The 24,943-nt window shown below is 42.4% G+C and overlaps 1 protein-coding gene across 1 annotated transcript in view; it reads right to left on the bottom strand.

Moving 5' to 3' along the window:
• The window catches only part of LOC133966661 (adhesion G protein-coupled receptor A3), a 172,248-nt gene extending 158,710 nt beyond the window's left edge, over positions 1–13,538 (bottom strand). Inside the window, exon 1 of the mRNA XM_062401671.1 lies at positions 12,880–13,538. Coding sequence (XP_062257655.1) covers positions 12,880–13,115 — 236 coding nt within the window. The 5' untranslated portion in view covers positions 13,116–13,538. The remainder of the gene's footprint in view (positions 1–12,879) is intronic.
• Between the last annotated feature and the right edge of the window lie 11,405 nt (positions 13,539–24,943).

The raw sequence follows: 24,943 nt of genomic DNA on the forward strand, positions 1-24,943 counted from the left end.
ACAAAAATCACAAGCTGCAGGAGACTCATCATTCAACCGGCTGATAAATAGTTTATCGTCTTGCCTTTCAATATGTTGGCAAGAGATTAGGATTCACGTATGATGAGATTGCTGCTGTAAATAACTCATCCCGGACATGTTTCTGTCTTGCTTCTGGTTGTTTGTGGAAAAAGCCAGGTAACGATCGGAGGCACCCCCAGTGCTCCACCATGTCAAAAGTACAGCTTAATAGAAAAGATTGAAGAAATGCTGCTTCAGCACAATTCAATATTCCATTGCTCACATTGCAACAGCAAACAAATCAATGCAACGCACCACAGGGATCTTTAAGTGATGAATTAATATTCAAAGGTGAAGCGGAGCCTCAATCTTTGTTGTTGCAGCGACAGTCGTCACTATATGTTTTCTTTATTTTCTCTTTTTTTGGATGAAGGCTGTCTATGCTGAGCGGTGAAATGAAAAACGATATGTTCTTAAAGTGATGCTTTTCAAGGTTTTGCTGTGACAACACAACTTGTGTGGTACTGATTGATAAAAACCCACCAGGTCTTAGGGTTTGATCTTTACCTCAACTAAACACACCAGAGTGAAACCATATCATTACAATCACATGAACACACCTACACCAATCTTAGTACACCTGTGAGTAGAGATGCACTGATTGGACTTTTTCAGGCCTGATATAAGTACTAATACCTGAGCTTTGGGTAATTTTGTAAAGATGAATTTTGTAATAATAGGGATGGCACCTTTCCTGCAATGTTAGTGATGGTTAGGATTAGTGGAGTGATATATGGGCTAATGAGGAAGGGCGTCATGTCTGTGGTCAGTGATCAGTTGTACTGGATATTTACTTTAGCAAGTAAACAGTCAGATATTTCTCTAATGTTGCTCTGTATCTGCTGGATGTGTTACTCGGCACACACTGCTCAAGCATCTTTAGCTTTAGGTGATAATCTGTTATTAGCGCTCAGGGTTTTGCCTCAAGTTATAAAACTTAAGCATACTACCTTAAGCACAATTGTGCATCTATGTATTACAACAGATATTCATTTTGAGTGGGGAGGGAACTACAGTGTTTTACAGAGTGTTGCATTATGGGTAATTTTAAGCCTTATTATGTTTCAAGGTTAGTTTTCAGGTTCATCCTAAAAGTCATTCAGAATAAATGCGCATTTACGAGTGTCTCCTGACAACTGAACAGCGGAAAATGAACCAGCGTGAAAAATCTGTCAAACACCCAAATATCTGACATGTGTCAAAAACGATGGGCTCAGAAAAAATGAAGTCTGAAAAATGTTAACTGTCAGAGAAAATTATCATGTGACAGGAACTAGAGGAATCAACTCTGCAGAAACTGAGTCAGTGAGCTGGACGTCTCCAGCGGGGGTGATTGGGAGGCTTAGATGTGTTGTGTCTCTAGGTTGTTGCACGGCACCAAGTTTACATCATACAAATATACTGTATATATATATATATATATATATATATATATATACATATACAAATATGGCATAGTTTGTATCAAAAAATCTTATACAGCTATATTGCTTTTTACCCCCCCCCCCCACCCCCCCATACACAATTTATTGGGGGCTGTGCAACAGGGCGAGCAGCTAATGATTTATATTGCGCTTATTCTACAGTCCAGATTCACATCATTTTAAATACACCTTGGACAGCGTTTCTGGATTTCATCTCTGATAAAATATTGATTTCTCTCGCCAGCTCTTAAATCATCCTCTGCAGGGCTGCTCTGCGTCTGTGACACTGTGGATATGTGTATGGCCATATGTGCTTTGACAGCTGAAACCCATCTTTGCATGTGTGATTATGCTTATCTCCTGTCAGCATATGACCACACACATATATGCACACACATAGTTGCACAGGGTCACTCCCCTCCATCATCCTACCCTCTTCTTCTGAAAAGGTGGGCACTGGACGAGATTTGCCAGGTTCAGAGAGAGAGAGAGAGAGCGAGAGAGAGAGCAAGAGAGAGAGAGAGAGAGATAGAGAGAGAGAGAGAGAGGTAATTGGGATGTGTCACCAGTCTTCTCTGTGACGACAGAGCGCTTGTTATAGCTGCAGGGAACGTATACTCAATTTTAACCCTAGGATTAAGCAGTGGGATCCCACAATGCATTGTGCTGAACAGGCAAATTGCTAGGGCAGACTGCTGGGGAGCCAAGCGGAAGTGTGCGCACTGAAAATGTCACGGTGGAGACTCACACTCTGTACAGACAGACACATAAAATAATTAAACTTCTGCTCAATCTAGACACAAGAATGTATCAAATCGTGTATTTGTCTAGACAAAACTAGTAAGAAAAATGCAAAAGTTATGAATAAAGTGCATTTTTGTTACTTCATATAACAACCTGGCTTTTGCATATTCTTATGGGAAAGTACCTATCTCTCCCCAGAGTGATAAAAGTTGTCTTGGCAGGAAAAAGCGGCAGTGAAGACAGGAAGCTGCCTCTCAAGGCCAGGATGGACACAAACTTGTGTCAGTGAATTCATCTTAACATTCACATCTGTATTTACATTTGGGCCTCTCCCAGAATGGGACAAATAGTCAGGATTGAATAGTCTACACAAGAGACAGATAATACAATTTATCAACTGATAAGCTGATACTCAGACCAGACAAACAGGCTGCGTATGGCTTTCTTAGGTTTCCTCTCTTATTGTTGCTCATAGATTAAATGGAGACCAATGTAAATCGTGGAGTTCACTCCTTGGAGGATGGGTTGAGCAGAGGACAGACGAAACGGCCGACCCGTCACCACTTCCTTCCAATGTAAAAAAAACAAGCCAAAATATCCTGGATATCCTATTGTGAACGCATCTGTGCAGAGACTCTCCCACTGCATTGTGCATGTGTGAAAGGTTGAATTCTCTGGACTTTACCTGCAGGGCTTGTTTGAAAACAGCTTAGTTTGGTTCATGTCCTGTCTACGAATATAGAAGAGGCGGGGCCTATCAAGTTCACTACGGCCAATCACCAGGGGACTATCAAGACCCCTCTTGTAGTCTACAGTGAACTTTGAAGCGAACAGGTGGGAGCTTGTATAACTAACTGGGTAATAATGTGTGGGAAGGGACTATATTATTTACCAGTAGCCATTTAGGCAGGCAAAAGGGAATAAGCAATTATTCATATGGATTTTTATGGTTGTTGATCCAGACATCAATATTCTGCTGGGGTTCTGTCAGATCAGATTCATATTGACACAAAGCTCCCTAACAACTGAAAACTGCAGCAGATAAAAACCAGCATGGAGTCAACTGGACAAGGTGAGAAACTGCTTGGAAGAGTGAATGGGTCCATTTCACAATATTTCACATGTGGATTTATCGGAAACAGTGTCAGCTTCAGAGGCCAAGTGGAGTTCATTCTTTTATTTCAAGCATCCATCTATACTAACACTTCCAAGTTCTGAAACACAGCAGCAGCACCATTTAAAGCCACGTACAGATGGAGTGATGAGGTGATGGTAGTCAACACTGAGATCATGGGATACCAAATGCTGTCACTGTGTTTTGTCCCACGTCTCCTCTGTTCCCCAGACCGCTACACCTCCCTCTGCGGACAGAAACTCCACTCAGGGACAGGCAGCCTCTGTTTGTGCAAACTCAAGCGTGTCCCGAGTGTGTGTGTGTGTGTGTGTGTGTGTGTGTGTGTGTGTGTGTGTGTGTGTGTGTGTGCGTGCACGTGTCTGCTTGCTGACCCCTGCATGCCTGTCTCAGGCCTCTGCGTAACATCCAGGAAATAACAGGAAAAACAGAATTGAACATTACGTAAACAACCCATGACAAACTTCTGGAGCAACCGTCCAACTCTGTATTTACATTATCAATTATGTTCTCTGCGGATAAGCTGCTTTCAATGAGGGAGGAGAGCATGGACTCAGCATTGTCTCTGTTGGCTACAGCAAATGCTCTTTGTAATTGCTTACGGTGTGCCTACATGAGTCACAGCCAAACATGCAGTAGACCTGGCAAATGGTGAATTTCCACAACTCTGCCAAATAAATAATAAAGAGCATTTTGTGCTTTTTGAGCTCAAAATAGCAAAGGTTGAAAAAAGTTGGTAGTGAAGCCTTAATAATAACTTTTTAATAAAGGACCTGCATGTAGGTTTTCGTGGCAGCTACTGGTGAGTATGACGATTGAAACCGAATCATACACTTTCCCTTCCCCTTCCCTTTCCATTTGTTCAGGAGAAGTCAAAGTCAACTCAAAGTCAACTTTATATTCAAGTCTGCCATATGTACAAGACATAGACGGTAATGAAATGCCGTTTCTCTCTCATCCCCGATGTAAACATATAAGTAGACAGAACATATAAGTACCGTATGCATAATAAGAACTCAAATCATACAGTACGACATAGTATACACATAGTATGCAATTGGGATGGAACGAGGTGGATAGGATGAAAGTAGTGCAGACCAGAATAGTGCAAAAATGATCATGTAATATACAGTACATCAACAGGATGTAGTGAATAGCAGTAAGAGCAGTTGTTGTGTGATATAAGCATTTAAAGTAAAAAAGATGAAATTACAACAAAAAGTGACAGATGCATGTTTGCATTGAAACAGCTGTTGTTTGCAGGTAGGGGGTGGGTTGGCTGGTGAAGAAAAGTTTCTCTCTAAAGCCGGTGTTGGGTCTGTTCTTAAAGGGCTTTTAAAGAAAGATGGCAGCAAGTGGAACTGCTACCTATGTAGATTTGATTCATTCATATAGATAAAACCAAGAAACAAAAGCAAATGTCTACTTTTGGGTGATAATAATCAAATGAAAACACAATTATGAATATGATATTTCAGTTTGCACAAACAGATCCCCTAAATCCTACAATCTCCACCATTGAACCATGTGATAACTCATCATTTTAAAATCTAAGTACTACATGACTGAAGAAGCCTAAGAGGTGAACATTCTCCAAGTATCTACAACCAAGTCCACTTGCCCTCGATTCTTCTTAGGTAACCATGATCTGCATAACTGTGAATCTTCACAAACTTATTAAAGCTGAAATCAATAGTCAATCAATTGGTAATGTTAAATAATGCCATTCTCATATGAACTCAGACCCATGGGGCAATGGACACTATTGATCCTGATTAAAAATGTGCCTAAAATGTGTCTGTTTTATGAGTTTTAAAAAGATTCTGGTGTTTTATTAGCTACAGCCACGTCTTGACACTTTGGCTTTGCACAAACAGCAACTAGCCGCCAAGCTTGTTGGTGTAGCATCTGGGAAATACTTCCATTCTGTTGAGCCTATGTTTTTGGCTCCTTACATACTGTTAGGTCTCTGCACTTCTGACACATTATATAGTATGTTCATGTATCAAATAAGATAAAATTACATCGGGCAGATCAGCCCAATATCTCCCCTGTTGTCACCACATTCAGTTCTCAGCTAGTTAGCATAAGAGTGAAATTATAAGTGCATTCCTTGGCTCAATCTGGCCTGTTGGCTGGATACCATGAAACGTTTACCTTAGTCTCATGTGATTTTTCATGGGTTATTTTTGACATTTAAGAGACGCAGTAATCAATAATTCATGGTTACAGGCCTGAATCTAATCATTCCAAAGTCACATTTGAATTAAGACCTTGAGCTTCGAGCCTACAGTCGGATTTATTAAACATAGTGAGTGAGATTCATATCAACTCTTCCCTAAAAACAGCAGCTCTGGCCTTTGTTCTCCCGCCACGTCACAGAGGGGATATTTCCAGCGAAAACGTCAACGCTCAAGAAAGCAGCCGGGACGCCACGGACCAGGGATATCCAACAGTGTTATTATCGGAGGACAGAAGCAGAAATAGATCCAGCAGATGCCATCCGAGGCACCAGTCATGACGACCAAGTGGAGGGAAGATCACAATGTGAACTATTACAAACATGTGGATCCACACCGCCTCTTCACACGGGCAGTCCTCTGTTATTTTAGAAGATCGAGTTACTAGACACGGCTAACCGAAATAACATATTTCATATCGACTAACATTTATCTTGGACGGGAAACAGACGGTGTTTCGGGGGTTTGTCTACAGATGTACAGTATGAAGAGGTTTCACATGGTCTTGAGATGAGAACACCTGTGACACCATCGCAGAGACGAGTGTAAAGAAAAAGTTATTTGATCTCGTAGAATACATTTATAATGGACTTTTATGGTCAGGTAAAAAGGACCAAAAGTTTGAGATAATGAGAATAAAATCACTTTGATTGTGCAACAAACTGTATCCAATCTGAAGAAAGAACCACAAAGATTTAAAGGAACTTGCTTCTTTTTTGGAGAAGAAAATGTTTGTTAATGGTCAACTGCATAATTATCGTTGGTTACAGCTGTGCGGTACTCCAAAGGGTTTTGGTATTTTCTCAAGAAACAATTAGATTTGTCAGGAGCAGGATTTTGGATCCAATAAGAGTGGAGCTCTAGAGAGCAGAGTTCTACTTGCTGCTTATTTTCTAAAAATTATTCTCAAAATATATTGACTTTTTGTACGACTTGTACGACTATTATGGAAATCTCGTTTTTCCCCCCTAAATACAAATTAGCCATAGCGTGCAATAACCTGTGATTTCAAAACATGGGACACTTCAAATTTATAGAACTTTTGGCATTGCAGATGATATATTTTGGTTTATCTGTGGTAAATTAAAGTATTTAGTGATAAAATATCTTGAGATTATGACTGAGAATTGGTGTCTCTTCTGACACACACTGCATTCTACATTTTGTGCCACTGACAGGCAGCAACAGGGCAGATTGAAAATTAAGTCTGCTATAAGTTTCTCTTGTCGGCTAAATACCCAGATTTCCAAAGGTCCAACACTGACGAGTCTCTAATCAAACACTTTTTTCTCTTCTATATTAACAAAAAGAATCAGAGACACCATTCACATTGTATCAGGCTTCTTTTGTTTAGTCAGTGCAGATTTTTTCATAATCCTATACTATGTCTGGCAAGAGATCATATCAGCTGCAGCTAATGAACATTAGTTCTTTGAGTCAGTTGTCAAAATGCCCTAGATCAGTTAAAGGTACCTGTGGGTGTTTCATACACCAGTAGAATGGTTTTCAGGTCTTTATTACTTCCGATAAGGTTATGTTTCCATTTGTGTATGTTTGTTTGATAGTTAGCAGGATTACGCAAAAACTACTGGGGGGCCGATTAGGGGGCAACATAGATTTTTTTTTCTCACTTTCTTAAACATTGCGAGAGGTATCTTTAAAGATTTTTACTGATTTCCGCGGTAATGATTCATGGATCTCGATAAACAGCTCCAGCATGTGTAGGGAACTGATATGTATGAGCATGTGCAATTATTGCTTGATTGAATTTTAGAGGACTGTTGGGCCTTGGTGGAGGTATGCGCTCTACTGAGTTCCATTTTGCACATGAATACACATGCAAGCAAGCAGTGTAATTCTCATGAATTCCATTTCTATAAAATGCTTTCAAACCACATCCCTTTTCCTGAATTTCTTTAATAATTACTCTTTAAGTGTAATCACTGATTTGTCAAAGATGTGGACAGTAGACATCTAGCATGTTGTAGGAAGCCTATTTTGCCAAAGTTCTCAGAAATCCATTAGCCTAAATGGTTAATGGAATGGTAATAGAATATTAAGCTGATAGACGTGAAAGAGGGATGTTGATTTTTTAAGTGACAAATTCTGCGACTTCATGCACACATACGCTGTGACTCACTGATTCAAACCCACTATGCCTGTCCACACAGTCATGAGCAACACACACCACCGCACAGCGCCGATTAAGGCACATCTGGGCTCCTGTAAGACAGGGAAGACCGCTAATGTGGTTCCCGCTGTGAACAGAAGCAGCACACATCAGGGCTTTAATCACCTTGTTTCACAATGAGTCTGAAAACAGGGAAAAGGCAACATGCCTCTAAGTTGGCCTCCTCTGCTCTCTCAAATTTATGACCCTTTAAGTGACATTAGTATTTACTCAGCGGTGTAGGGAGGAGGCAGGGAAAGCAGAGCACAGAAGTATCCTTGGCAGTCACTGTATTTATCTTTACCTAATATTTTTAGATGGTAAGTCTGGGTTTCGACATATTCTTGGTTTTTCCAAGACTGCAGAACAATTTACAGACTCCTCCCTCCCCCGGCAGTCATGAACTCTTGATCAGTGAATCATTACTGTCTAAAGCTAACCTGATCACCCGTTTCTTTAAAGCACGCCACATGAACGGTAGTTAAGGAGAATTTCACAAAGCCAAATCTGAGGGCCGGTGGACCTTCACAATCTCTGAGTGATGTATCAATACACATCTGCAGCCGCCTGGAAGAAACCTTGACAAAACACTAATCCTTTTCTGGCGCAGGCATTAATCGATAGCGACTTATTAAGGAGACTGGCAGTTTCTAGCACGCAGCAGTGTTCCAGCTCGGCCCTTTCCCCACCAGTCCCGCGCACAGAATTGTTCAAGCTTGTTCTTGGCTTGAGCTATTGAAGAAAGGAAAGTGCTGCAGATATAAAAGTATTACACCCTCTGGGACTTAGACGACTGACATTGGAGAGTGCACTCATCTAAAGATGAACCTTTTGCTGTTTTTTAAATGGTCCATATCAGTGGAGATAAGCAGAAGAGAAGCCAACAGAGAGTCACTGAGAAAAAGTGAATGGCATGACTGCTCGCAGCTCGACATGGGACACGCAACATATTTTCACAGGGTCATTTTGGTCACATCTCTTTAGATCAACAGACATCTATCTGTTTTGTGTTTGTGTAAGAGTGTGTGTGTGTCTGTGTGTGTGTGTGCGTGTGCTTGTGTGTGTGTGTGCATGTGTGTGTGTGTGTGTGTGTGTGTGTGTGTGTGTGTGTGTGTGTGTGTGTGTGTTTGTGAGAGAGACATATCATTTAGAGCATTTAACACATTTAACACTGAATTTCTTGATGCTTCACGCGCTCACAGGTTTTGTCAGTGAGGTAATGCACGGGAGGATATGAATGGCCTATGTGTGCACGTCAATGAAATATTCATGCAGAAGTACTCAGAACTCGGAGGAGGGTAGAGCACAAACAGCACCTCGGCAGAGGAGAAAAAAGCCCCCCAAGTAACGACAGCAAGAGAAAATAAGAGAGAGGGAGTGAATATGAGAGAAGAGCAGAGAAGAATATACAGAATTATATTTATAGCAGTAGAAAAGCATAAGATGAGAGAATGCAGAGAGACATTTGAGGAAAAATAAACAAGAAAATGCGAGAGTGTTCAAGCATTCAACATTTGTCTGTGAGGACGCACTCAGATCGATATAAACCTCTGACCCCTTGGATCAAGCTATGGAATGAAATGACAGTGAATCCAGTGCAGCAGCACAATATTCAAATAAACAGCTTTGTTTCCTGTGGTGTATGATGACTGACAGCTTATTGTCGTGGTTTGGGGCCAGGAAAGGCCTCTTCCTGGTCACTTCCCTCTAGACACCAAAAACAGCCCCCTACGCTCTTTCTTTGAGAGGATGACGATGATCTCTCCCTCAGTTGGGGAACAACCAGTCCTTTGAGGAACTTTGTGATGCAAAAATAATATTAAATTTGATAAAACAATCATAGGTTCTTCGACAAATTCCAACAACAAGCTGTTAGTATTATATACTACGTTTCGACCAAAAGTATCCCGAACACTTCTTGCATTTCTCAAGGACTATGAGGTTCCTGAAGGCCATTTTTTTCCTTCGATTCCACAGTGGTCAACAGATAAAGAGAGATTGGGAAAATTGTAAATGTAAATCGAGCAATACTCCAACCGCAAACATGGCTGATTGACATCCTGCTTATTTTGATCAGGAAAGAGTAGAGCATTATTAACAAAGAATATTCAAAACACTCAAAATGATGTGCTTGTGGTTAAAAATTCAATTAAATGAAATAAAATGCTGGAGTCCTCGGCCAATCAGGCATCTTCAGGACTGCAAGCTCCGGTACTTGTACCTGTAAAGCACTGTCCCCCTAGGACTATCCAAAGGGCCTTTTTGGAGGGTAAACAATTTTGGTGGTGGAAATAGAGCAATAAAATAATGCAGTAACAAACTTACATGAATCTGCAGAACTGAATGATGAGGTTGTTGGCCAACAGTTCTAGCTTTTAGAAAAAGTAACAGATAGATGGCCTAAACTTGTGCAAGTCTAAAGATATAACAAGAGAGGCAATAAGATGGAATACATGATGAAAAGAAAAAGGCCAGCACAAAGACATTTCAAAATGTTCGGGGGACATGAAGTTTAAATTCACCTAAAGTTATTTTTGCTCTGTTTTTGGACTCCACCAACTCCTGACTGAAATCTCTCTCTTAGGCTGCTCAGTACTTTCTCAATGGGTTTTCAGAGCTTAGTGCGTAATAACAGGTGCCTACTGTGTAAAAATAAATAAATAAACGCAACATTTACATAATTGTTGAAAAAAACTCAACACAGTGAGGCACACATATCAGGTAAGAATAAACAGTGGGAACAAAAATGCAAAGTGTGACCCAGGTCTGGTTGCAGCACAATGCTCAGGGAGAGGATTTTAGTTATGCAAGCTGTGTTTCTGTTTGTAAGCAGTCTCCAGCAGTGAAGAGACTCTGAGGCTCAGTTACAATCAGCTGAGACACTGCAACAAGCACGTCCCCATCCACACAATCACTTTGTAGCAGTCACATCATCTAAATCAGCCTCAGTCAAGTGATGTTTCAACAAACACTTCCCATCTTCCAAAGCATCTTCCCCTTCCGTTCCTTGAATGGCTCTTTCGCTGCCCCTCGACATCCATCCTACCATCTCCCCTCTATCCCCCTTGTCTCTGGTGCAATCTGTCCCTCTGCTCCCCCTGGACAAGCAGCGTGTCCTCCTGTTTGAGTGCTGCCTGAGACAGGTGTCTGCTACAATCTCAGCTGCTGCTCTCCGCGGAGAGAGGCTGCCTCTGTTGTTGAAACGATTAAACCACAGAGGTCCCAAGGTCAACAGCGCTTGGGACCTATGCGCCCCATGGACGATAAGGAAAACAGGCGGAGGTGTTAATCTGGGGAGGGTGTTAGGCTGCACAGAGGGTTACTGACAGACTCTTGTGTACAGTTTATATTTATATTTATGCTAATGTTCATTCACGTGTTGTTGTTTTTTTTGCATTTACAAGGTGCTGCATTATTGCAGGGTTTGTTCCTCATGAGCTTATATACACGTCGCAGAAGGGAAAGCCTGATGTGTGTGTCTTTAATTAGAGGTGGCATTTGGATGTGGGTTAGTGTATATCTGGGTCAGATCTGGCCAGTGCACAGGGGGAGATCGGTATGTGCATGCTTCCCTTGATAAATCTGTTTATTTGCACAGCACATCTAAACAAAAGAGCCAGCATAGAGGCCACTTCAGCACGACAAAGGTCACATTTCCTAACGCAGGAAAACTGCTTCCTGGCCAGCTAGAGCTCAGCGCTAGGATTTGGTGCACCACGGAATACGACTCACTGAGGAGGAAATGGCCAATTTGTGCAGCAACATCGCTCCAGATTTATCAATTCAACTTAGGAAAAGATCTAATTTCTTTGCAAGAATCCAGTTGGTTTGATAATTGCGGTATCATTTTAAGTCTTAATAGCGTTGTTCATCTACGTTGACCACTTTAGAAATCAAACTTGGTTAGTACCTGCGAGCTGCACAACCGCCCCACCTCTGACGCATGCTGAAAACAAAATAAAGCCATTACCCACTCCACACAAGAACAAAAGCACCCCAGCCTACACGGAAGCATACACCACTCACACTCAATTGCAGTAAGCAAAGTGCTTCCATTAATCAACTGCACTCAAGGTTCAGAATGAGTGGTCGGCCATAATATGTCAAGGGCCTTTACATCTAATATTAGCTTTTACACTCCAAAGGCAGATCTTAAGTTCCCAAGAATAAAACAGTCTATTAATCCAGCAGTCAATCTTTGCATCTGCTCGGCGAGCGAAGAAGGACGTTTAGTGCTGCTTCGTCTATCGCCGAATTTATGTTGAAATAACTCTGATTACAATGCTAATATCATCCATAAGGTGGTCGGACAGGTGTTAAAGACTCAGGTTGATGTGGCAACTGTCAAGGCTCAGAACAGGTGAAGCTTACACATACACATGTAGCTCTGAAAGGTTGGTCCTCAGTAGCAACAAGTGAGAGCTAAACAGAGTTAGTCAAAGAGAATCCCAGATCTGGGTAACTTCTTATATCCATTAACATATCAGAGAGCTTAAAAAACATTTTTGGAGCTTTTTAGAGATGTGTGGGAATCACTACATCTCCCTGCAACACATATCCTTTGCCTTTATTCCAAAAATACCCTATTCCTACCAAGATGGGAACATGACTATTGAAAATTCCCATTTACATATGTACAATCTAATTCAGTCAGGTGGTCCCCATGATAGAACCAAAGTCCTCAGAGACAAGTCTCTCAGGTGCAATGCCCCAAGGCAGTTATTTCAGGACAAAGGGGAATAAGAATGACCTCAGGGGTGTCAGAAAGAACGGGTACAATAAGGTCACAATACCTAGAATCTCAACTCAAACCTGATATAGTTTAAACAACTTTAGACCAAAGGCCACCCCTTAACTGCACATGTGCAGGGTTTGACGTGCGTCAGTGTCACACGTCACAAGCATTTCTGTCACCACAGACTTTCGTATTCATGATTTGTGAAGTGATTTGTCTGACAAACAATACATCTTAGCGCTTTGCCCTTTCCATATTTTGCCATTTTCAAAAACCTGTTGATTGAACAGTGCCACTGTTCCTGAATCAGCTCAGGATCCTGGTATGTTAGTGTCGGGGGGCTTCGAACCAGTGGATGAGAGCCATGCACTTACAGGGACACAGTGGTGTTGGGTACGAAGCTGGGCTGCAGGGTGTCCATCAGGTCCACATCCTCACAGACCACTTTCACTCGGAGCGGCTGCTGCCTGCTCAGCTCCTTGGACCTCTCCGCCGAGCAGTGACAGCTGTCAACGATCAGGTCGGGGCAGTTTCTGTTGGCCAAGCTGGACTCCCACAGCCCGAGGACCAGTGCGACCATTGCGCACAGTGAACTCATCGGCGCTCGCATGCTGGCGGACTGGGATTATTCTTTCAAACACACGCTCCTGTCAAGTAACGTCCTCCCAGCTTCTATGACGGGTCGGGACCATCTCACGGTGTCTCCCTTCAGTCCGGACCTCATGTCCTGCCGCTCACCTGCTGCGTCTCCATGCGCCGGAAACTTTGGACGCCACTCTTAGCGTTGGACCTGGACATGAAGTTGAACCTGGGTGTTGTAAAAAGCTGCATCTCCCTCATTTGCTCCAGTTTGAATCCCTGCAATTTGTCTCCTGCGCTGTGGTTTGCGCAGGGAAAAGTTCCACCGGTGCGCTTTCAAAGTCCGGAAACATGTTCACCGCGACGCGTCCTTTTCTTTACGCGAAGCAGAATCAGTCAAACAAGTGTTGGTGTTGAGAAATGCTGCCTCACTATCCACTTTACACAACGTCTCCTGTCCGTCCCCCTCACTCTCATCCTGCACTTCTGCTGCTCACCACCTCCGTTGGACTTGTTGCGCGAGCGAGTGTCCACAAGTTCCCTCCCCGCCGAGGTCCTGACAGGCTCCAGGCTCAGCGTGGGCACCTAAATCTTCTCCCATCACCAACACCACAAACACACAAATGAGTCTACACTTTCCTTTTTAATTCCTTTTCACATTGTTGTTCATTACCAGTCGAAGCGGAGCCCTTTCACTGATATCACTGGATTACCTGACAACAAATGTTTCTCTCCACGGTGTCACCTCCACAGGCTCCCAGGGGCCCCAATCGGGATAAAGCCTGATAGCTGTATTTCTCCAACGCAAATTTATGTTACAGAGCTGTGTGACTTCCCCAGCACAGAAGACTAGAACACCAGGCCTGCAGTGCTATAGGATAACTATGTTTAAATAATACAAAATTATACACTTGATTTAAATATATATGCACTTCGAATGCAACTGTAAAAAAATACCAAGTTATGATACAATAAAGCAATAAATCGTCCAGTTAAAGCCATTTTATTCAGATGCTTTTTAAGGGAGTTTTAAAGGAGGAGTCTGAGATGGCTTTTCAGATTGATTTTAGGGGGCTGATCCGCAGCGGGAGCCCTAACAGCGAATGCCCAACTCCCAAAAGATAAGTGAGATGGATGGATGGATGGATAGATGGATGAGAATCATTGTTGAATAGAGAGCAGAGGAAAGTTCCTTAAGCATCGGTCAGTGACAAATCTTGAGGTGATAAACTGAGTCCGAATGTTTTAGTGTTGAGGATCCATGTCTATAAATAACATCACCATAGTCCAAACATTTACACTGTTTACACTGCTTGATCTAAAATCTTGAATCACTTCTGACTCACCACAATAATCTCCAGAAGAACTGTGAATGAGAACTCTTCTCTTTTTCTTGTGTAATATAAAGATCTGTTGGCCATAAATCCACATCAAACCGTACATTGCTGTGTGGTCTTAATAGGATGAGATCCGTATTGCTCTGCTTTCATTAGCCGCACGAGAAGCTGCTGCAGGCGTCGGGCAAATTTTACGAGCAAATGACACACTTGTAAACCTGACATTCATTTAAGTGATGGCAATAAATAAAGAATATGAGCTGGAAAGTGATCCGATTGACACATTAACACAACGTTGAACTCGTGGAGGTGATTAACGACTTTGACTGCGTTTTTATAGCTGAGTTTGAAATCCTTTTTTCTAAAAAAGAGGAAAAGGAGAGTATTAGCCATTTCAAAAATGCCGTCATGCTCCTGTAGTGATTGAAAAAGTGGGTCTGAGTTAATAATAAATGTGTCTGCCTGTAAAACATGTGAAGATGTAGAAAAAAAAAACAGGTTCAGTGTTCATTAACACTGTTCGGTGCTAATAAAAGCCGTTCCAGTTTGCCAATTCCACCTCCTGACACAGATACAGACAATGTGGCCTGCTATCTATCTCATAATCCCTGAATACACTTATTCTTATCTGAGGACAGAGAGCTTGTACAGCCCACACAATGCATCCAGTGACATCAATCATGTTTCTTGATGCCGGATCATCTGTATAGAGGGTTTGGCCCCGGGAGACAGAAGCTGAGACAGCTGGCTGGACAGGCTCATGGGGCAGGGGCAAGTTCCTTCCCCCTGTGTGTTGTGTGTGCACTGCGCCCCACGCCAAATTCCTCCCTCATTATCCACATTGTCTCGGAAGCAGGCCCCGCCAGCACAAAGGAGGATTTGAAGCCGCTCCCACTGACCCTGCGAGCGGCCCGCGCTCCCCGTTCTTCTGCCTGACAGGCAAACACGTCTCCTTTCTCCCTCTGCTGTGTTTATCCGCATATGGCTCAATGCTGCGCTCCCACGGCGCCCTTTTCCGACTGTCACTCACGCTTGTTTACACAGATGTATATTTACCTTGAGCCTGCACGTGCACAGGAGGATCCTCTTCGGGCCAGCTGACCCCTGGTATGCCAACCGGGAAGTCACCTGGTGTAGCGGACATCACCATTTAAAGTGATCCATCTTTAATGGAGCCTGTAGAAACATTTCCTTGGACGAGCGCCACGGCTGTTCACTAAACTATACTGGTATGCTCTTAATGGAAAACAGAAGCCGTGAACAGGAGTCTGCTCGATAAAGGTTTTCTTTCTGGCAGGAATTATTTTTCTTTCCACGCCGACAACCTCTTGGATTGGATGGGATCTCTACAATCCGCCCCGAAGAAGGCTATTTGTACCGTAAAACTACAGTTAAACGTTAGCAATGAAACAAGACCGCAGTGTTAACCCAAGATGAAGACTCTTTAGAGCACAATGGAGGGATGGAGTCAATCGTACCAAAGCCACGCAAACAGTGTTTCTGTGCAGAGCAGGTTCTCATGTTTTCCCTGTCTCACATTAGTGTTCACAGCTCTCCATTATTACTCGGTGACAGAGATGAATAGGCCATGGCCGGCAGCGATCACAGTCCTCACTAAATATTTACCTGCTCCACTTGAAGAGGCCGGGCTGCAGCAGGATGTCAGACTCTCATAATTACTCCATGCCTTCTGGGATTAAGGCTCCTGGCATTTTAACTAATTCTGTTTCATGGAGTTGCCACCGTACTGCTGATAAAAAACATACTGCAAATAAAAGCTAATGATGGAAGCTGTTGTTTTGGATTTTTTAGCAAGTCGGTTGGGTGGTGTAAAATTATAGCATAATAAGGTTTTAGTGTTTTAGCTTGAGGAGAGTCGGATGAGGTTGTAGGATATGTGGATTTTTAAATAAACTACAATAGACTTCAGCACACACCCAGATGCATGCTGGGAGTCTGCTGATGACCTAATGGGAACTAAGCATCCAATAGCTGGCACTGTGACACCAGCCATAATACCCATGTAATGGTCAGTTCAGTTTGGATAGAAAACTGGAAAATTTAATTTATTTTCCTAAAATTGTTATTATTGTATTAATCAGATTAATATATAATAAGAATTTTTGAGTCCAATTTCGAATTTTCTTTTTGTGAAATGTAGATAGAAAATCGCTTTGTGTTTTGGGCTGTCGCGATCAAAGTACCTGAAACAATCTGATTGGCTGTGTGGATGGCTGGGAGGGGCTATTTGCCCAATCATTGCCAATAATGTATTTTCGGTCCAAATAGATTTGGTTGATACACCAATTAATAAGGAAAACTGTAGCAAGGTTAATATAGAACACTTAAGTTTTAGAGCCACATATAGAGATTTATATATATTTTTATATACAGATTCAAAAATAGCTAGCTACACTAGCCTGTTAAAGCTAAAGTTAGCCTTATTATGCAGTGTGTCCATGCTACATATCGACATAATCACTGTGAGTTTGATTAGCTGAGAAGTCGTCCATAGCTCCTCCGGCCCTGTTTGAGTCAGGACACACACAATATGAAGCTATAAATGTTTCTGATCTGAGCTAATTCCTGTTTTTAAAAAATCGCTCTTTTCCTGTAGTGTTGTGGTGGTCATCCTGCACAGCTGCTCCATGAACAAACCTCAACAGGACGTTCCTTCTGTCGCTCCTTTACAACAAACACTCAGCATTTATAGCTGAGTGTCTAAACATGTTTCAGTCCAAGTTTGTCCATCATTATGCTGATAACCAATGTATTGTAGATGCACATAGCAGCAAAGGTGACTCATCCTTTTATAGTTTAGAAACATTTCTTTCAAGGAGACCATAACTGAAACTACAATGGCCCTCAACCAAGCACATACCTCCACCGAGGCTCAACAGTCCCCTAGTGTCCATCCCTCCTTTACATTACTTTTTTACACCCGACAGCATGCTATCCATCCTTCTTCTTGTTTTTTTAACCTCCCAATTATGTGTTTGTGAATCTTATTGAACTGCTTGAGTTTAAACTGTCGAATAAAGGGTTCTTTCCTGACCCGTACCACATTCTTCGAACAAGTTTTGTGGACATCAATTCAATTGTTTTTTCTTGTTATCTTGCTCACAAACAAATCAAGCAATCAAGAAGTGACCAGGGGTGAAATTAAAAACAGAAGTAGTGAAATCCTCTTTAATATATTTAGATTTGTCTAAGATGAAACTTTAATGTAAGTGTTAATGTTTAACTGCTGCATGTATTCATGATGTAAGAGGTTCAATAGGAAACCCTTATTAGCTCTCAGTCTAGTTTACAGAAAGGTGTGTGACCCAAAGTGGTTGTGGAAAAGCCAATGAGATTGTTTCAGCTTCAGGTCGAGAAGAGCAATACACAGATATAGGGCATGTCAGTTGATATGTTTAATTTTAAACCACCAGAGGAAATAATAGCCTAAATATCTCAGCATATGCTCCAAGGTTCATGCAACAGCATGTTTACAGCAGAGGATCAACTTATTCATGCACCAAACAAAATTCACTCCTAAAAATATATTAGTAAATGATCCTCACCTCGTCACTTCTGGGACGTGACTGTACTCAATTAGTCAAGTTAGAAACCACAAACCAACGCCAACGCCAATCCTGTAGCCTTCATCGAGCTGCTGAGCAAATGCTAAGCCTGACGCAAAAATGTCTTAGGCTTAGTCACTGTGGCAACTTTTATGCTGTTTGCATTTTTCAAAAAAATGTTTTAGGTTATGGTTGTTTTGTGTCTCTTAATAGACATTTGGTGTCTTTTTCAATTTTGTATTTATTTATCCGGAGTCTTTTCCTAATAAGAAAAATGCCTCGTTCAAACAGAGACCCAGGACATCCCGGGACCTTGGCTCAGTGACCTGAAGGCCCATCCATCCATTATTTCAGGGTGTAGGTTTCCACCGGAGGTTGATTTTGTTCTTTACCGTATCAAAGGGGATTTAAAAAAGTTAAATTAAATACCACATGCTAGCCTATTTTTACTTTTTTAAGTGTGTGTGAGTATGTGAGAGAGAGGAGCGCCCGCTCTGGCTCGGCCAGTGGACGTTGAGAATATATGATCATAGATAACGATGTTACACGTTAGTATCCCTTTGGACAGAGGGGCTGTGACAAAGACATGATTGTAATGTGTGACGCTGATGGCCCAGCAGCAGTGAACTTTTTATAGTATCTGTGTAGGAGAAGAGCGTGTAGGAGTGTGTGGCAGGCCTATCAAGGAATGATGTGGACACAGCTATCCAATGAGGATTTTCATTCATCAAGTATGAGATATTGACACATTTTACTCTGATGGTACTCATGCTTCGTAAAAGTACATTATCCATACCGGATACTCATTTCATTTGAGTATTCGGCTCAACCCTGAAATAAATGCAGTCCTTCTTTTTCCAACATGTGCTTGTGAAGGTTTGATGAAATACGAGTGGGCACTGGGCACCTGTGACATGTGGTGCTGTGACACTGTGAACGGCAACATCAGCCACTGGCTTTCAACCAGCTTCAAGCCCAGAGCATGCTGGTCAAGAAAAATCAAGTCAGATCAAGTCAGATTCTTTTTCAAAAGCGCTTTTATATCCCGCTCTGTAACTGTCTGAAGTGTCTGCTTTATAACGTTTGAGCCGCTGCTGCCACACGTCAGAAATGTGATGATTCTTATTCCAACCAAAGAGCAACAAGTAAAACAACAACACAGTATGTAAATCTGATTACATGTTACACACTGAACAATCTTCCTTTCCTTGGTCCTGGGATGAATTTACCATCAGTGAACGAGCTTTTACTATAATAGAAGGTGCCAGAAGGATTTGGGAAACCAGGGCTACTTTTAAACTATAGCATGGAGGACGTGTGGTGTGAGCTGGCGTGTTAGTGTTCCTACAGGGGCAGGGCGGACCCACTGACCACCAACCACCAGAGCCCTGCACAAGGACCCAGTAAAGGTTTGGTACATGCACAGGCTTTCGGCACTTTTCCCTCGTCTGAGAATACAAGCCCTGCATCGCACACCAGATGCCAACAATACGTTTTAGCTCGGGTCGCTTTCACCTCATTTACAAACTGGGCGCGTGACAGCTTTTTCAACGTTATTGTTTTCAAGGGAGGCTGCACACGATAAGTCGAGCATATTCATTTGTAATTACTGTTTCCCCTCAAGTCTCATAAACGTGCTGGATATAAACTCCTCTCTTGTTTTCACATCTCAATCGGATCGTCGAAATTTCATCAGCCCGCTCATTCGTCATCATTTACGTTGATGGAGGTTGCTCTGCTCCTGTCTGCTGGTCGTCAACAATATGTTTGACACAAATACAGGTTATCGGTTAACTGTGGCATGTATTTTGTTGTTCTGACACTGAGTGTTGGTGGAGAGACAGGGTGATGGCGTATCCCAGCTCGATATCGGTGCTGCAGCACTGAACTCGGCCTCATGAGTATTCAAGTCTTCATCCATAATCCGGCCTGCGTGAGTGGGGACCCAATGAGGAGTACCATGGGAACATTTGTCAGAGGAGGAGAAGAAGAAGGGCACTGCAAAAAAAGTGATAGTAAATATTATTTCAACAACTAATATTTTAATGTTTCCCGTGTTAAAATACGATATTTCATTAAAAAGAATTTGCCAGCAAAGAGCACACAATTCAGTGGGAAGCTTTGACATCATCTCACTTTTCTTTTAAATTATTTTTGAAACATATCACACTGATCTTTCTACTTTGTGAAGCTTTTAAATAAACAGGTCTAATTATGCTGACATATTTTAAAGCACTATGTTTAAAAAACATTTTCCTGCAGCCCTTTGCTTGTCATCTGATTTATTCTTAGGTTCTATATATTTCCATATATCTCAGAGAGCTGGGAAAGGGCAAGAATCATACATGAATACACACACACACACACACACACACACACACACACACACACAAACACACACACAGACAGACACATACAGTGTCTCTGTGTGTGACAGAGTGAGAGATAGACAGTGAGAGAAAAGGAGAAAGAGGTTGAATGAATTAGGTGACAACACTGGGCCCTATTGGGGAAAAAGAGGAAACTACACAACACTGTATTCTTCTTTAGGAGATGATGTATGTAAATTGATGGGGTTTCATGAAGCCGATTTTCATGCCTTAATGGTGGAAACAAAAAGACAGGAAACAAAAATGAAAGAAAAAACATGTTTAAAACGGATACATCTTACAAGAATGTCTTTTAGATTTTATTCCAACAGAGATGGATTGTAGGAAGAGATGAATCTAAAAGGAGCCCAAAGGCGAGGCTCGCCTGTGAACTCTGACCCCGCTGGCTGTAAACCTCAGAGAAGGGGCTCCCTTGGCTCAGCTCTGTCTTGGCCGTATAGTAGCTGCTTGTGTTCAGTGGTGAGATAGGTCATCGGAGAGTCAGCGCTGAAGCTCTCCCACGGCAGATATTTCACGCCTGTCGATGGATCTCTCTTTATCTCTCTGCCCCCCTCTCTATTAAAAAGACACTCTTTAGCTTATTCCGGAGACGTCTTCTTCATGGCTGCTGCTGTGAGCGGCTTACAGCTGGACTATTTGGTGTACGAAGGCAGAGTTCATCCCCGCTGCACTATAAGTTTGCCTCCAGTGAGTGCTTCTTTTTTTAACAATCCTTAATTCATCACAAATCCTCTCGCCAGCGACGTGGCCTCCATACAGAGACATCTCTTTTCTGTTTCCCTCTCCGCATCAAAGAGGATGTATAAGCGGAAATCAAGAAAGCATATGTCGCTCACCACAGGAACCCCGAGCTAAGCCTGGCCCCGGCAAGGGACAGCTCTCCGAGAGAATGAAGCCACTCTGGGCCTTTCAGTGACACATTCTCATGGACATTTCATGGACAGGATGTGCTGGTGGCCTTTCCCCCTGCCTGCCTCCCACTGCTCCAATGCTTTCACACTTTTGGGAACCTCTCAGTCGGCCATCCAAAACCAAAATGCTGAGCTCAAAACACTCTCTAATCGGCCAAAACTGCTCGTTTGGCTGGTGCGGCTCGGCCTCCCCGCAGAATGTTCCACCACTGCCCTGCCACAGCAGAGACAGGGAGGATGCATTGAGCCGCGGGCACGAGGAGGAGGGGTGTGGCTGGCATAGGCAAGAGGAAAAAAAAAACATGGCCTCAGAAACCAGAGGGTCATACATGGAGCATTCCCAAATGAGCTACAACAGAAGAGGACCTTGAACAGCTGAGCTCTTTAAAACGGAAAGTTTCTGTTGGGAAATAGAGTGGCTCCTTCACAGAAAACATTACATTGCATTACATATCAATAAGCATTAATCCAGAGCAACTTCCATTAGGTGCATTGATGACTTGAGCGTCAGTCCCCAATTCTGCAGTTGAAAAACAGAGCAGCTATCACATCTGCGTTCTACTTGTTAGGACTTGTTAGCGCTTGGCTAGGCTGCACAGAAGCACATCACCGCGATATACTGTGCTTGCGTCTAAAACCAGTAGAACAGAAAAAAAATCCACTTCCAGCTTGGTTACTGGCTGGGTGTATTCCAGGCTAACCCAGCTCACTGCACTTGGGTGAGTGAATCAGGTAAAAGCAGACTCGTGCTCGGTTGTGAATAATTCATTCAAGTGTTAAGCATGTTGTCGCCTGCCAAAATATGTTCAAAAGTCGTTCTCAACTACTTTCAGTGATTGTCAAAACAGTCTCATTTCCACCCGTCTGTCTCCACACACTTAAATGCTCTTTCAGATACAAAGCGTCTGCACATCACTAAGCTCTGCATCCCATTCTTTTTCAATGGTGGCAACAATATGGCTTTACGCTGCGACAAACACAACCCACATGCACAGGGAACTCTGGCACCCTACGATAAACACTGACATGTATATCTATATTAGGTTAGGCGTATGCCGAGACCTAAGAAGGAAAGTGGTATAGGCATTTTGTGTTAATCAGGCATGCCAGTGTTTTAACAGTCAGGTAAATTTGTAAACAAAGAAAAATGGAAAATTATAGTTATTTTAGTCTGAACCTAGTGGCCAACAAAACACAAATTGCTTTCTATCTTAAAAGGGATTAACTTACAGCTGCTTTTGACTCATTTCTAGGATACAGGGCTTTATTCTTCACTGACATTTACTGAAATACAAAAATAACTTCAGCCAAGTTCAATTTTTTCGATTGTCAATTATTACCCTTTACCCTGCAAAATACTGACATGAAAACAGCAGGTTTTCAGTAAAACATATCATTAAAATAGGTACACAAGTGCAACACATGAATAGGCAGAGAATTGATGAGCTTTATCACTCAGATGTCATGAGGGAATAAAGATCTGAGTCCCCAAAGATTCTGGATGGGGCGCTGAAAGGGCCTCTGAGCAACTGAAGAGATTTTTTACAGCTTGTTTTTGCTGGAATTATTGAGAACGGGGACCCTTTCTCTGCCCTGACTGAAGTCTTAACGTTAATACTGTTGAAATAAACATATTTCTCAGAGACAAGCTCATATAACTGAACACTAATTCAGTCCTGTGCTCGGGGAGCATGAACATATTCGGCATTAATGAAGGAGGGAATGCAAGAGCTGCTTCAAGAGTTGGTTACTGCAGTCCTTAGACAAACAGCCACTTCAGTTTTTACAAAACAATGTGTGTATCAAACATTGTGCTGCTATAGGAAAAGAACACTGTTAAGCTGAGGATCAGGTTCATTGTTTTAACAATGGCTGATGGCTTTAACAAAAACCTTTCAGTCTGTTCATTGCAGATCTGACGGTGTAGTCCCACTTACTGAACTGAAACATCAAATACACCAAGCTCTCTTGAGGTTTCTTCATATGTGACCATTTCCTTGATGAGAATTCAAGGTAAACACATCACTGATCTACAGGTCGCCATTACTTTTGAACTTGCTGCGATCCAGGATTCTTTCTTTCATCTTTAGGGGACTAATATTTATGACAGTGTGCAATTGGGTTGGGCTGGGTCTCGGTGGAGGTATGCACTCTATTGACAACCATTCTGAACGTCACTGTGACACTGTGACACATAAACCTCCCAGGGCATCCTATTGACATTATTTCCTCAGGCCCTCACACAAAATGCCCCAAATACACTGGTTTCCTCTCAAATATGACTTTTCCTGGGTTTCTATTAGACACAAAACAGAAAACTCCAAATGTGGCTGACTGTTCATCAATATGCAATGAGACTGTGTTAAGTTGGCTTAAGGGAATAAAGACAAGCATATTTCACTGTCATTTTTACAGTCTGTTATCGAAGAGATGATAATAATTTGGTTCTCGCCTTACAGTTCTGCAACGATAGGTTAATACAACCTTCCCTGAGGTTTTCTCTGTGTTAATTACCTGACACAGGAGGACATTTTAAAGCTATCAGAAAAAAGCTACTTTATTACAACTGAGCTGAAACAATTAACATTTTTAGAAACAGATTTTCCAACAGGGTCTCTTTTAAATGGTCTTACTGGTCACTTTTGTATTCTTGATGACCACTCAAAGTACTTCATAGAACAATTCACTCATCAGCACACACATCCGTACAGTGCTCTTTCTCTATCATACATCACTCACACACTGTCAGCACAGCCATCAGGGGCAATTTGGAGTTCATGTCTTAGCCAAGGACACTTTGGCACTTGGCATGGAGGAGCGGGGATCAAATCACTCACCTTCTGGTTAGTAGATGACACACTCTACCTCCTGAGCCAGAGCTGCCGCGGTATCATTAAGACCTGGGCCACACGATGGAGGGAGGAGTACCTGTTGATATTCTACCAGTGCAAATTTCTCACAAGTTCTCAATAAACTGCATTATATAGAGAAATATTGTAGAGTAGACTTTTGGGGCCCATGAGCAGTTACGCACTTATCCCATTCTGGCCTAGTTACTACAGCCTTGGCAGAAATATAGAACCAAAAGGCAGTAGCTATTAAGTGCAGTGGGTGTGTTCTGCCTTGGTTTTTAGCTCTGTTTTATTTTTAATAAAACTTTAACATGCAGTTTATTTATACATTACATTCTATTGCACAACTTTATTGGTAAAAAAACAGCAAAAGGCCCACTATTGCCTTGAATTCCCCTGTATCTATGTTATGGCTGTGTGTGGCAGCAGTGAGTTGTTATGAAGAGCAGATTAACTCTGGTTAAAGTCATCTCACCCCAAAGGGTTTCTCATGTTCACACATACTGTACTCTCCAGGGAGGTCTTGGAACAAGATGGATGTAACTCGAAGCTCAGCGCTGGAGTTCTCAAACCCCCGAGGCCAGCTAACCTCTGCACCGCTGCTCTACTCCCTGCTCAGCCCATGTGTTTTTTCACCCGCTCTCTCTCTCTCCTCTGATTTCCTGGGCTTATTGAGTCATGATTGCCCACCGGGGCCCGGTGACGGAGGATGTCAGTTGGCTGTCAGGTATTCAGGAGGCTCCAGCTGTATCAACAGTCTCTGCACAGGGAATGGCTCTGTGAAACACACACACACACGTGCA

The sequence above is a fragment of the Platichthys flesus genome, chromosome 12, assembly GCF_949316205.1.
Source record: "Platichthys flesus chromosome 12, fPlaFle2.1, whole genome shotgun sequence".
NCBI classification, from domain to species: Eukaryota; Metazoa; Chordata; class Actinopteri; order Pleuronectiformes; family Pleuronectidae; genus Platichthys; species Platichthys flesus.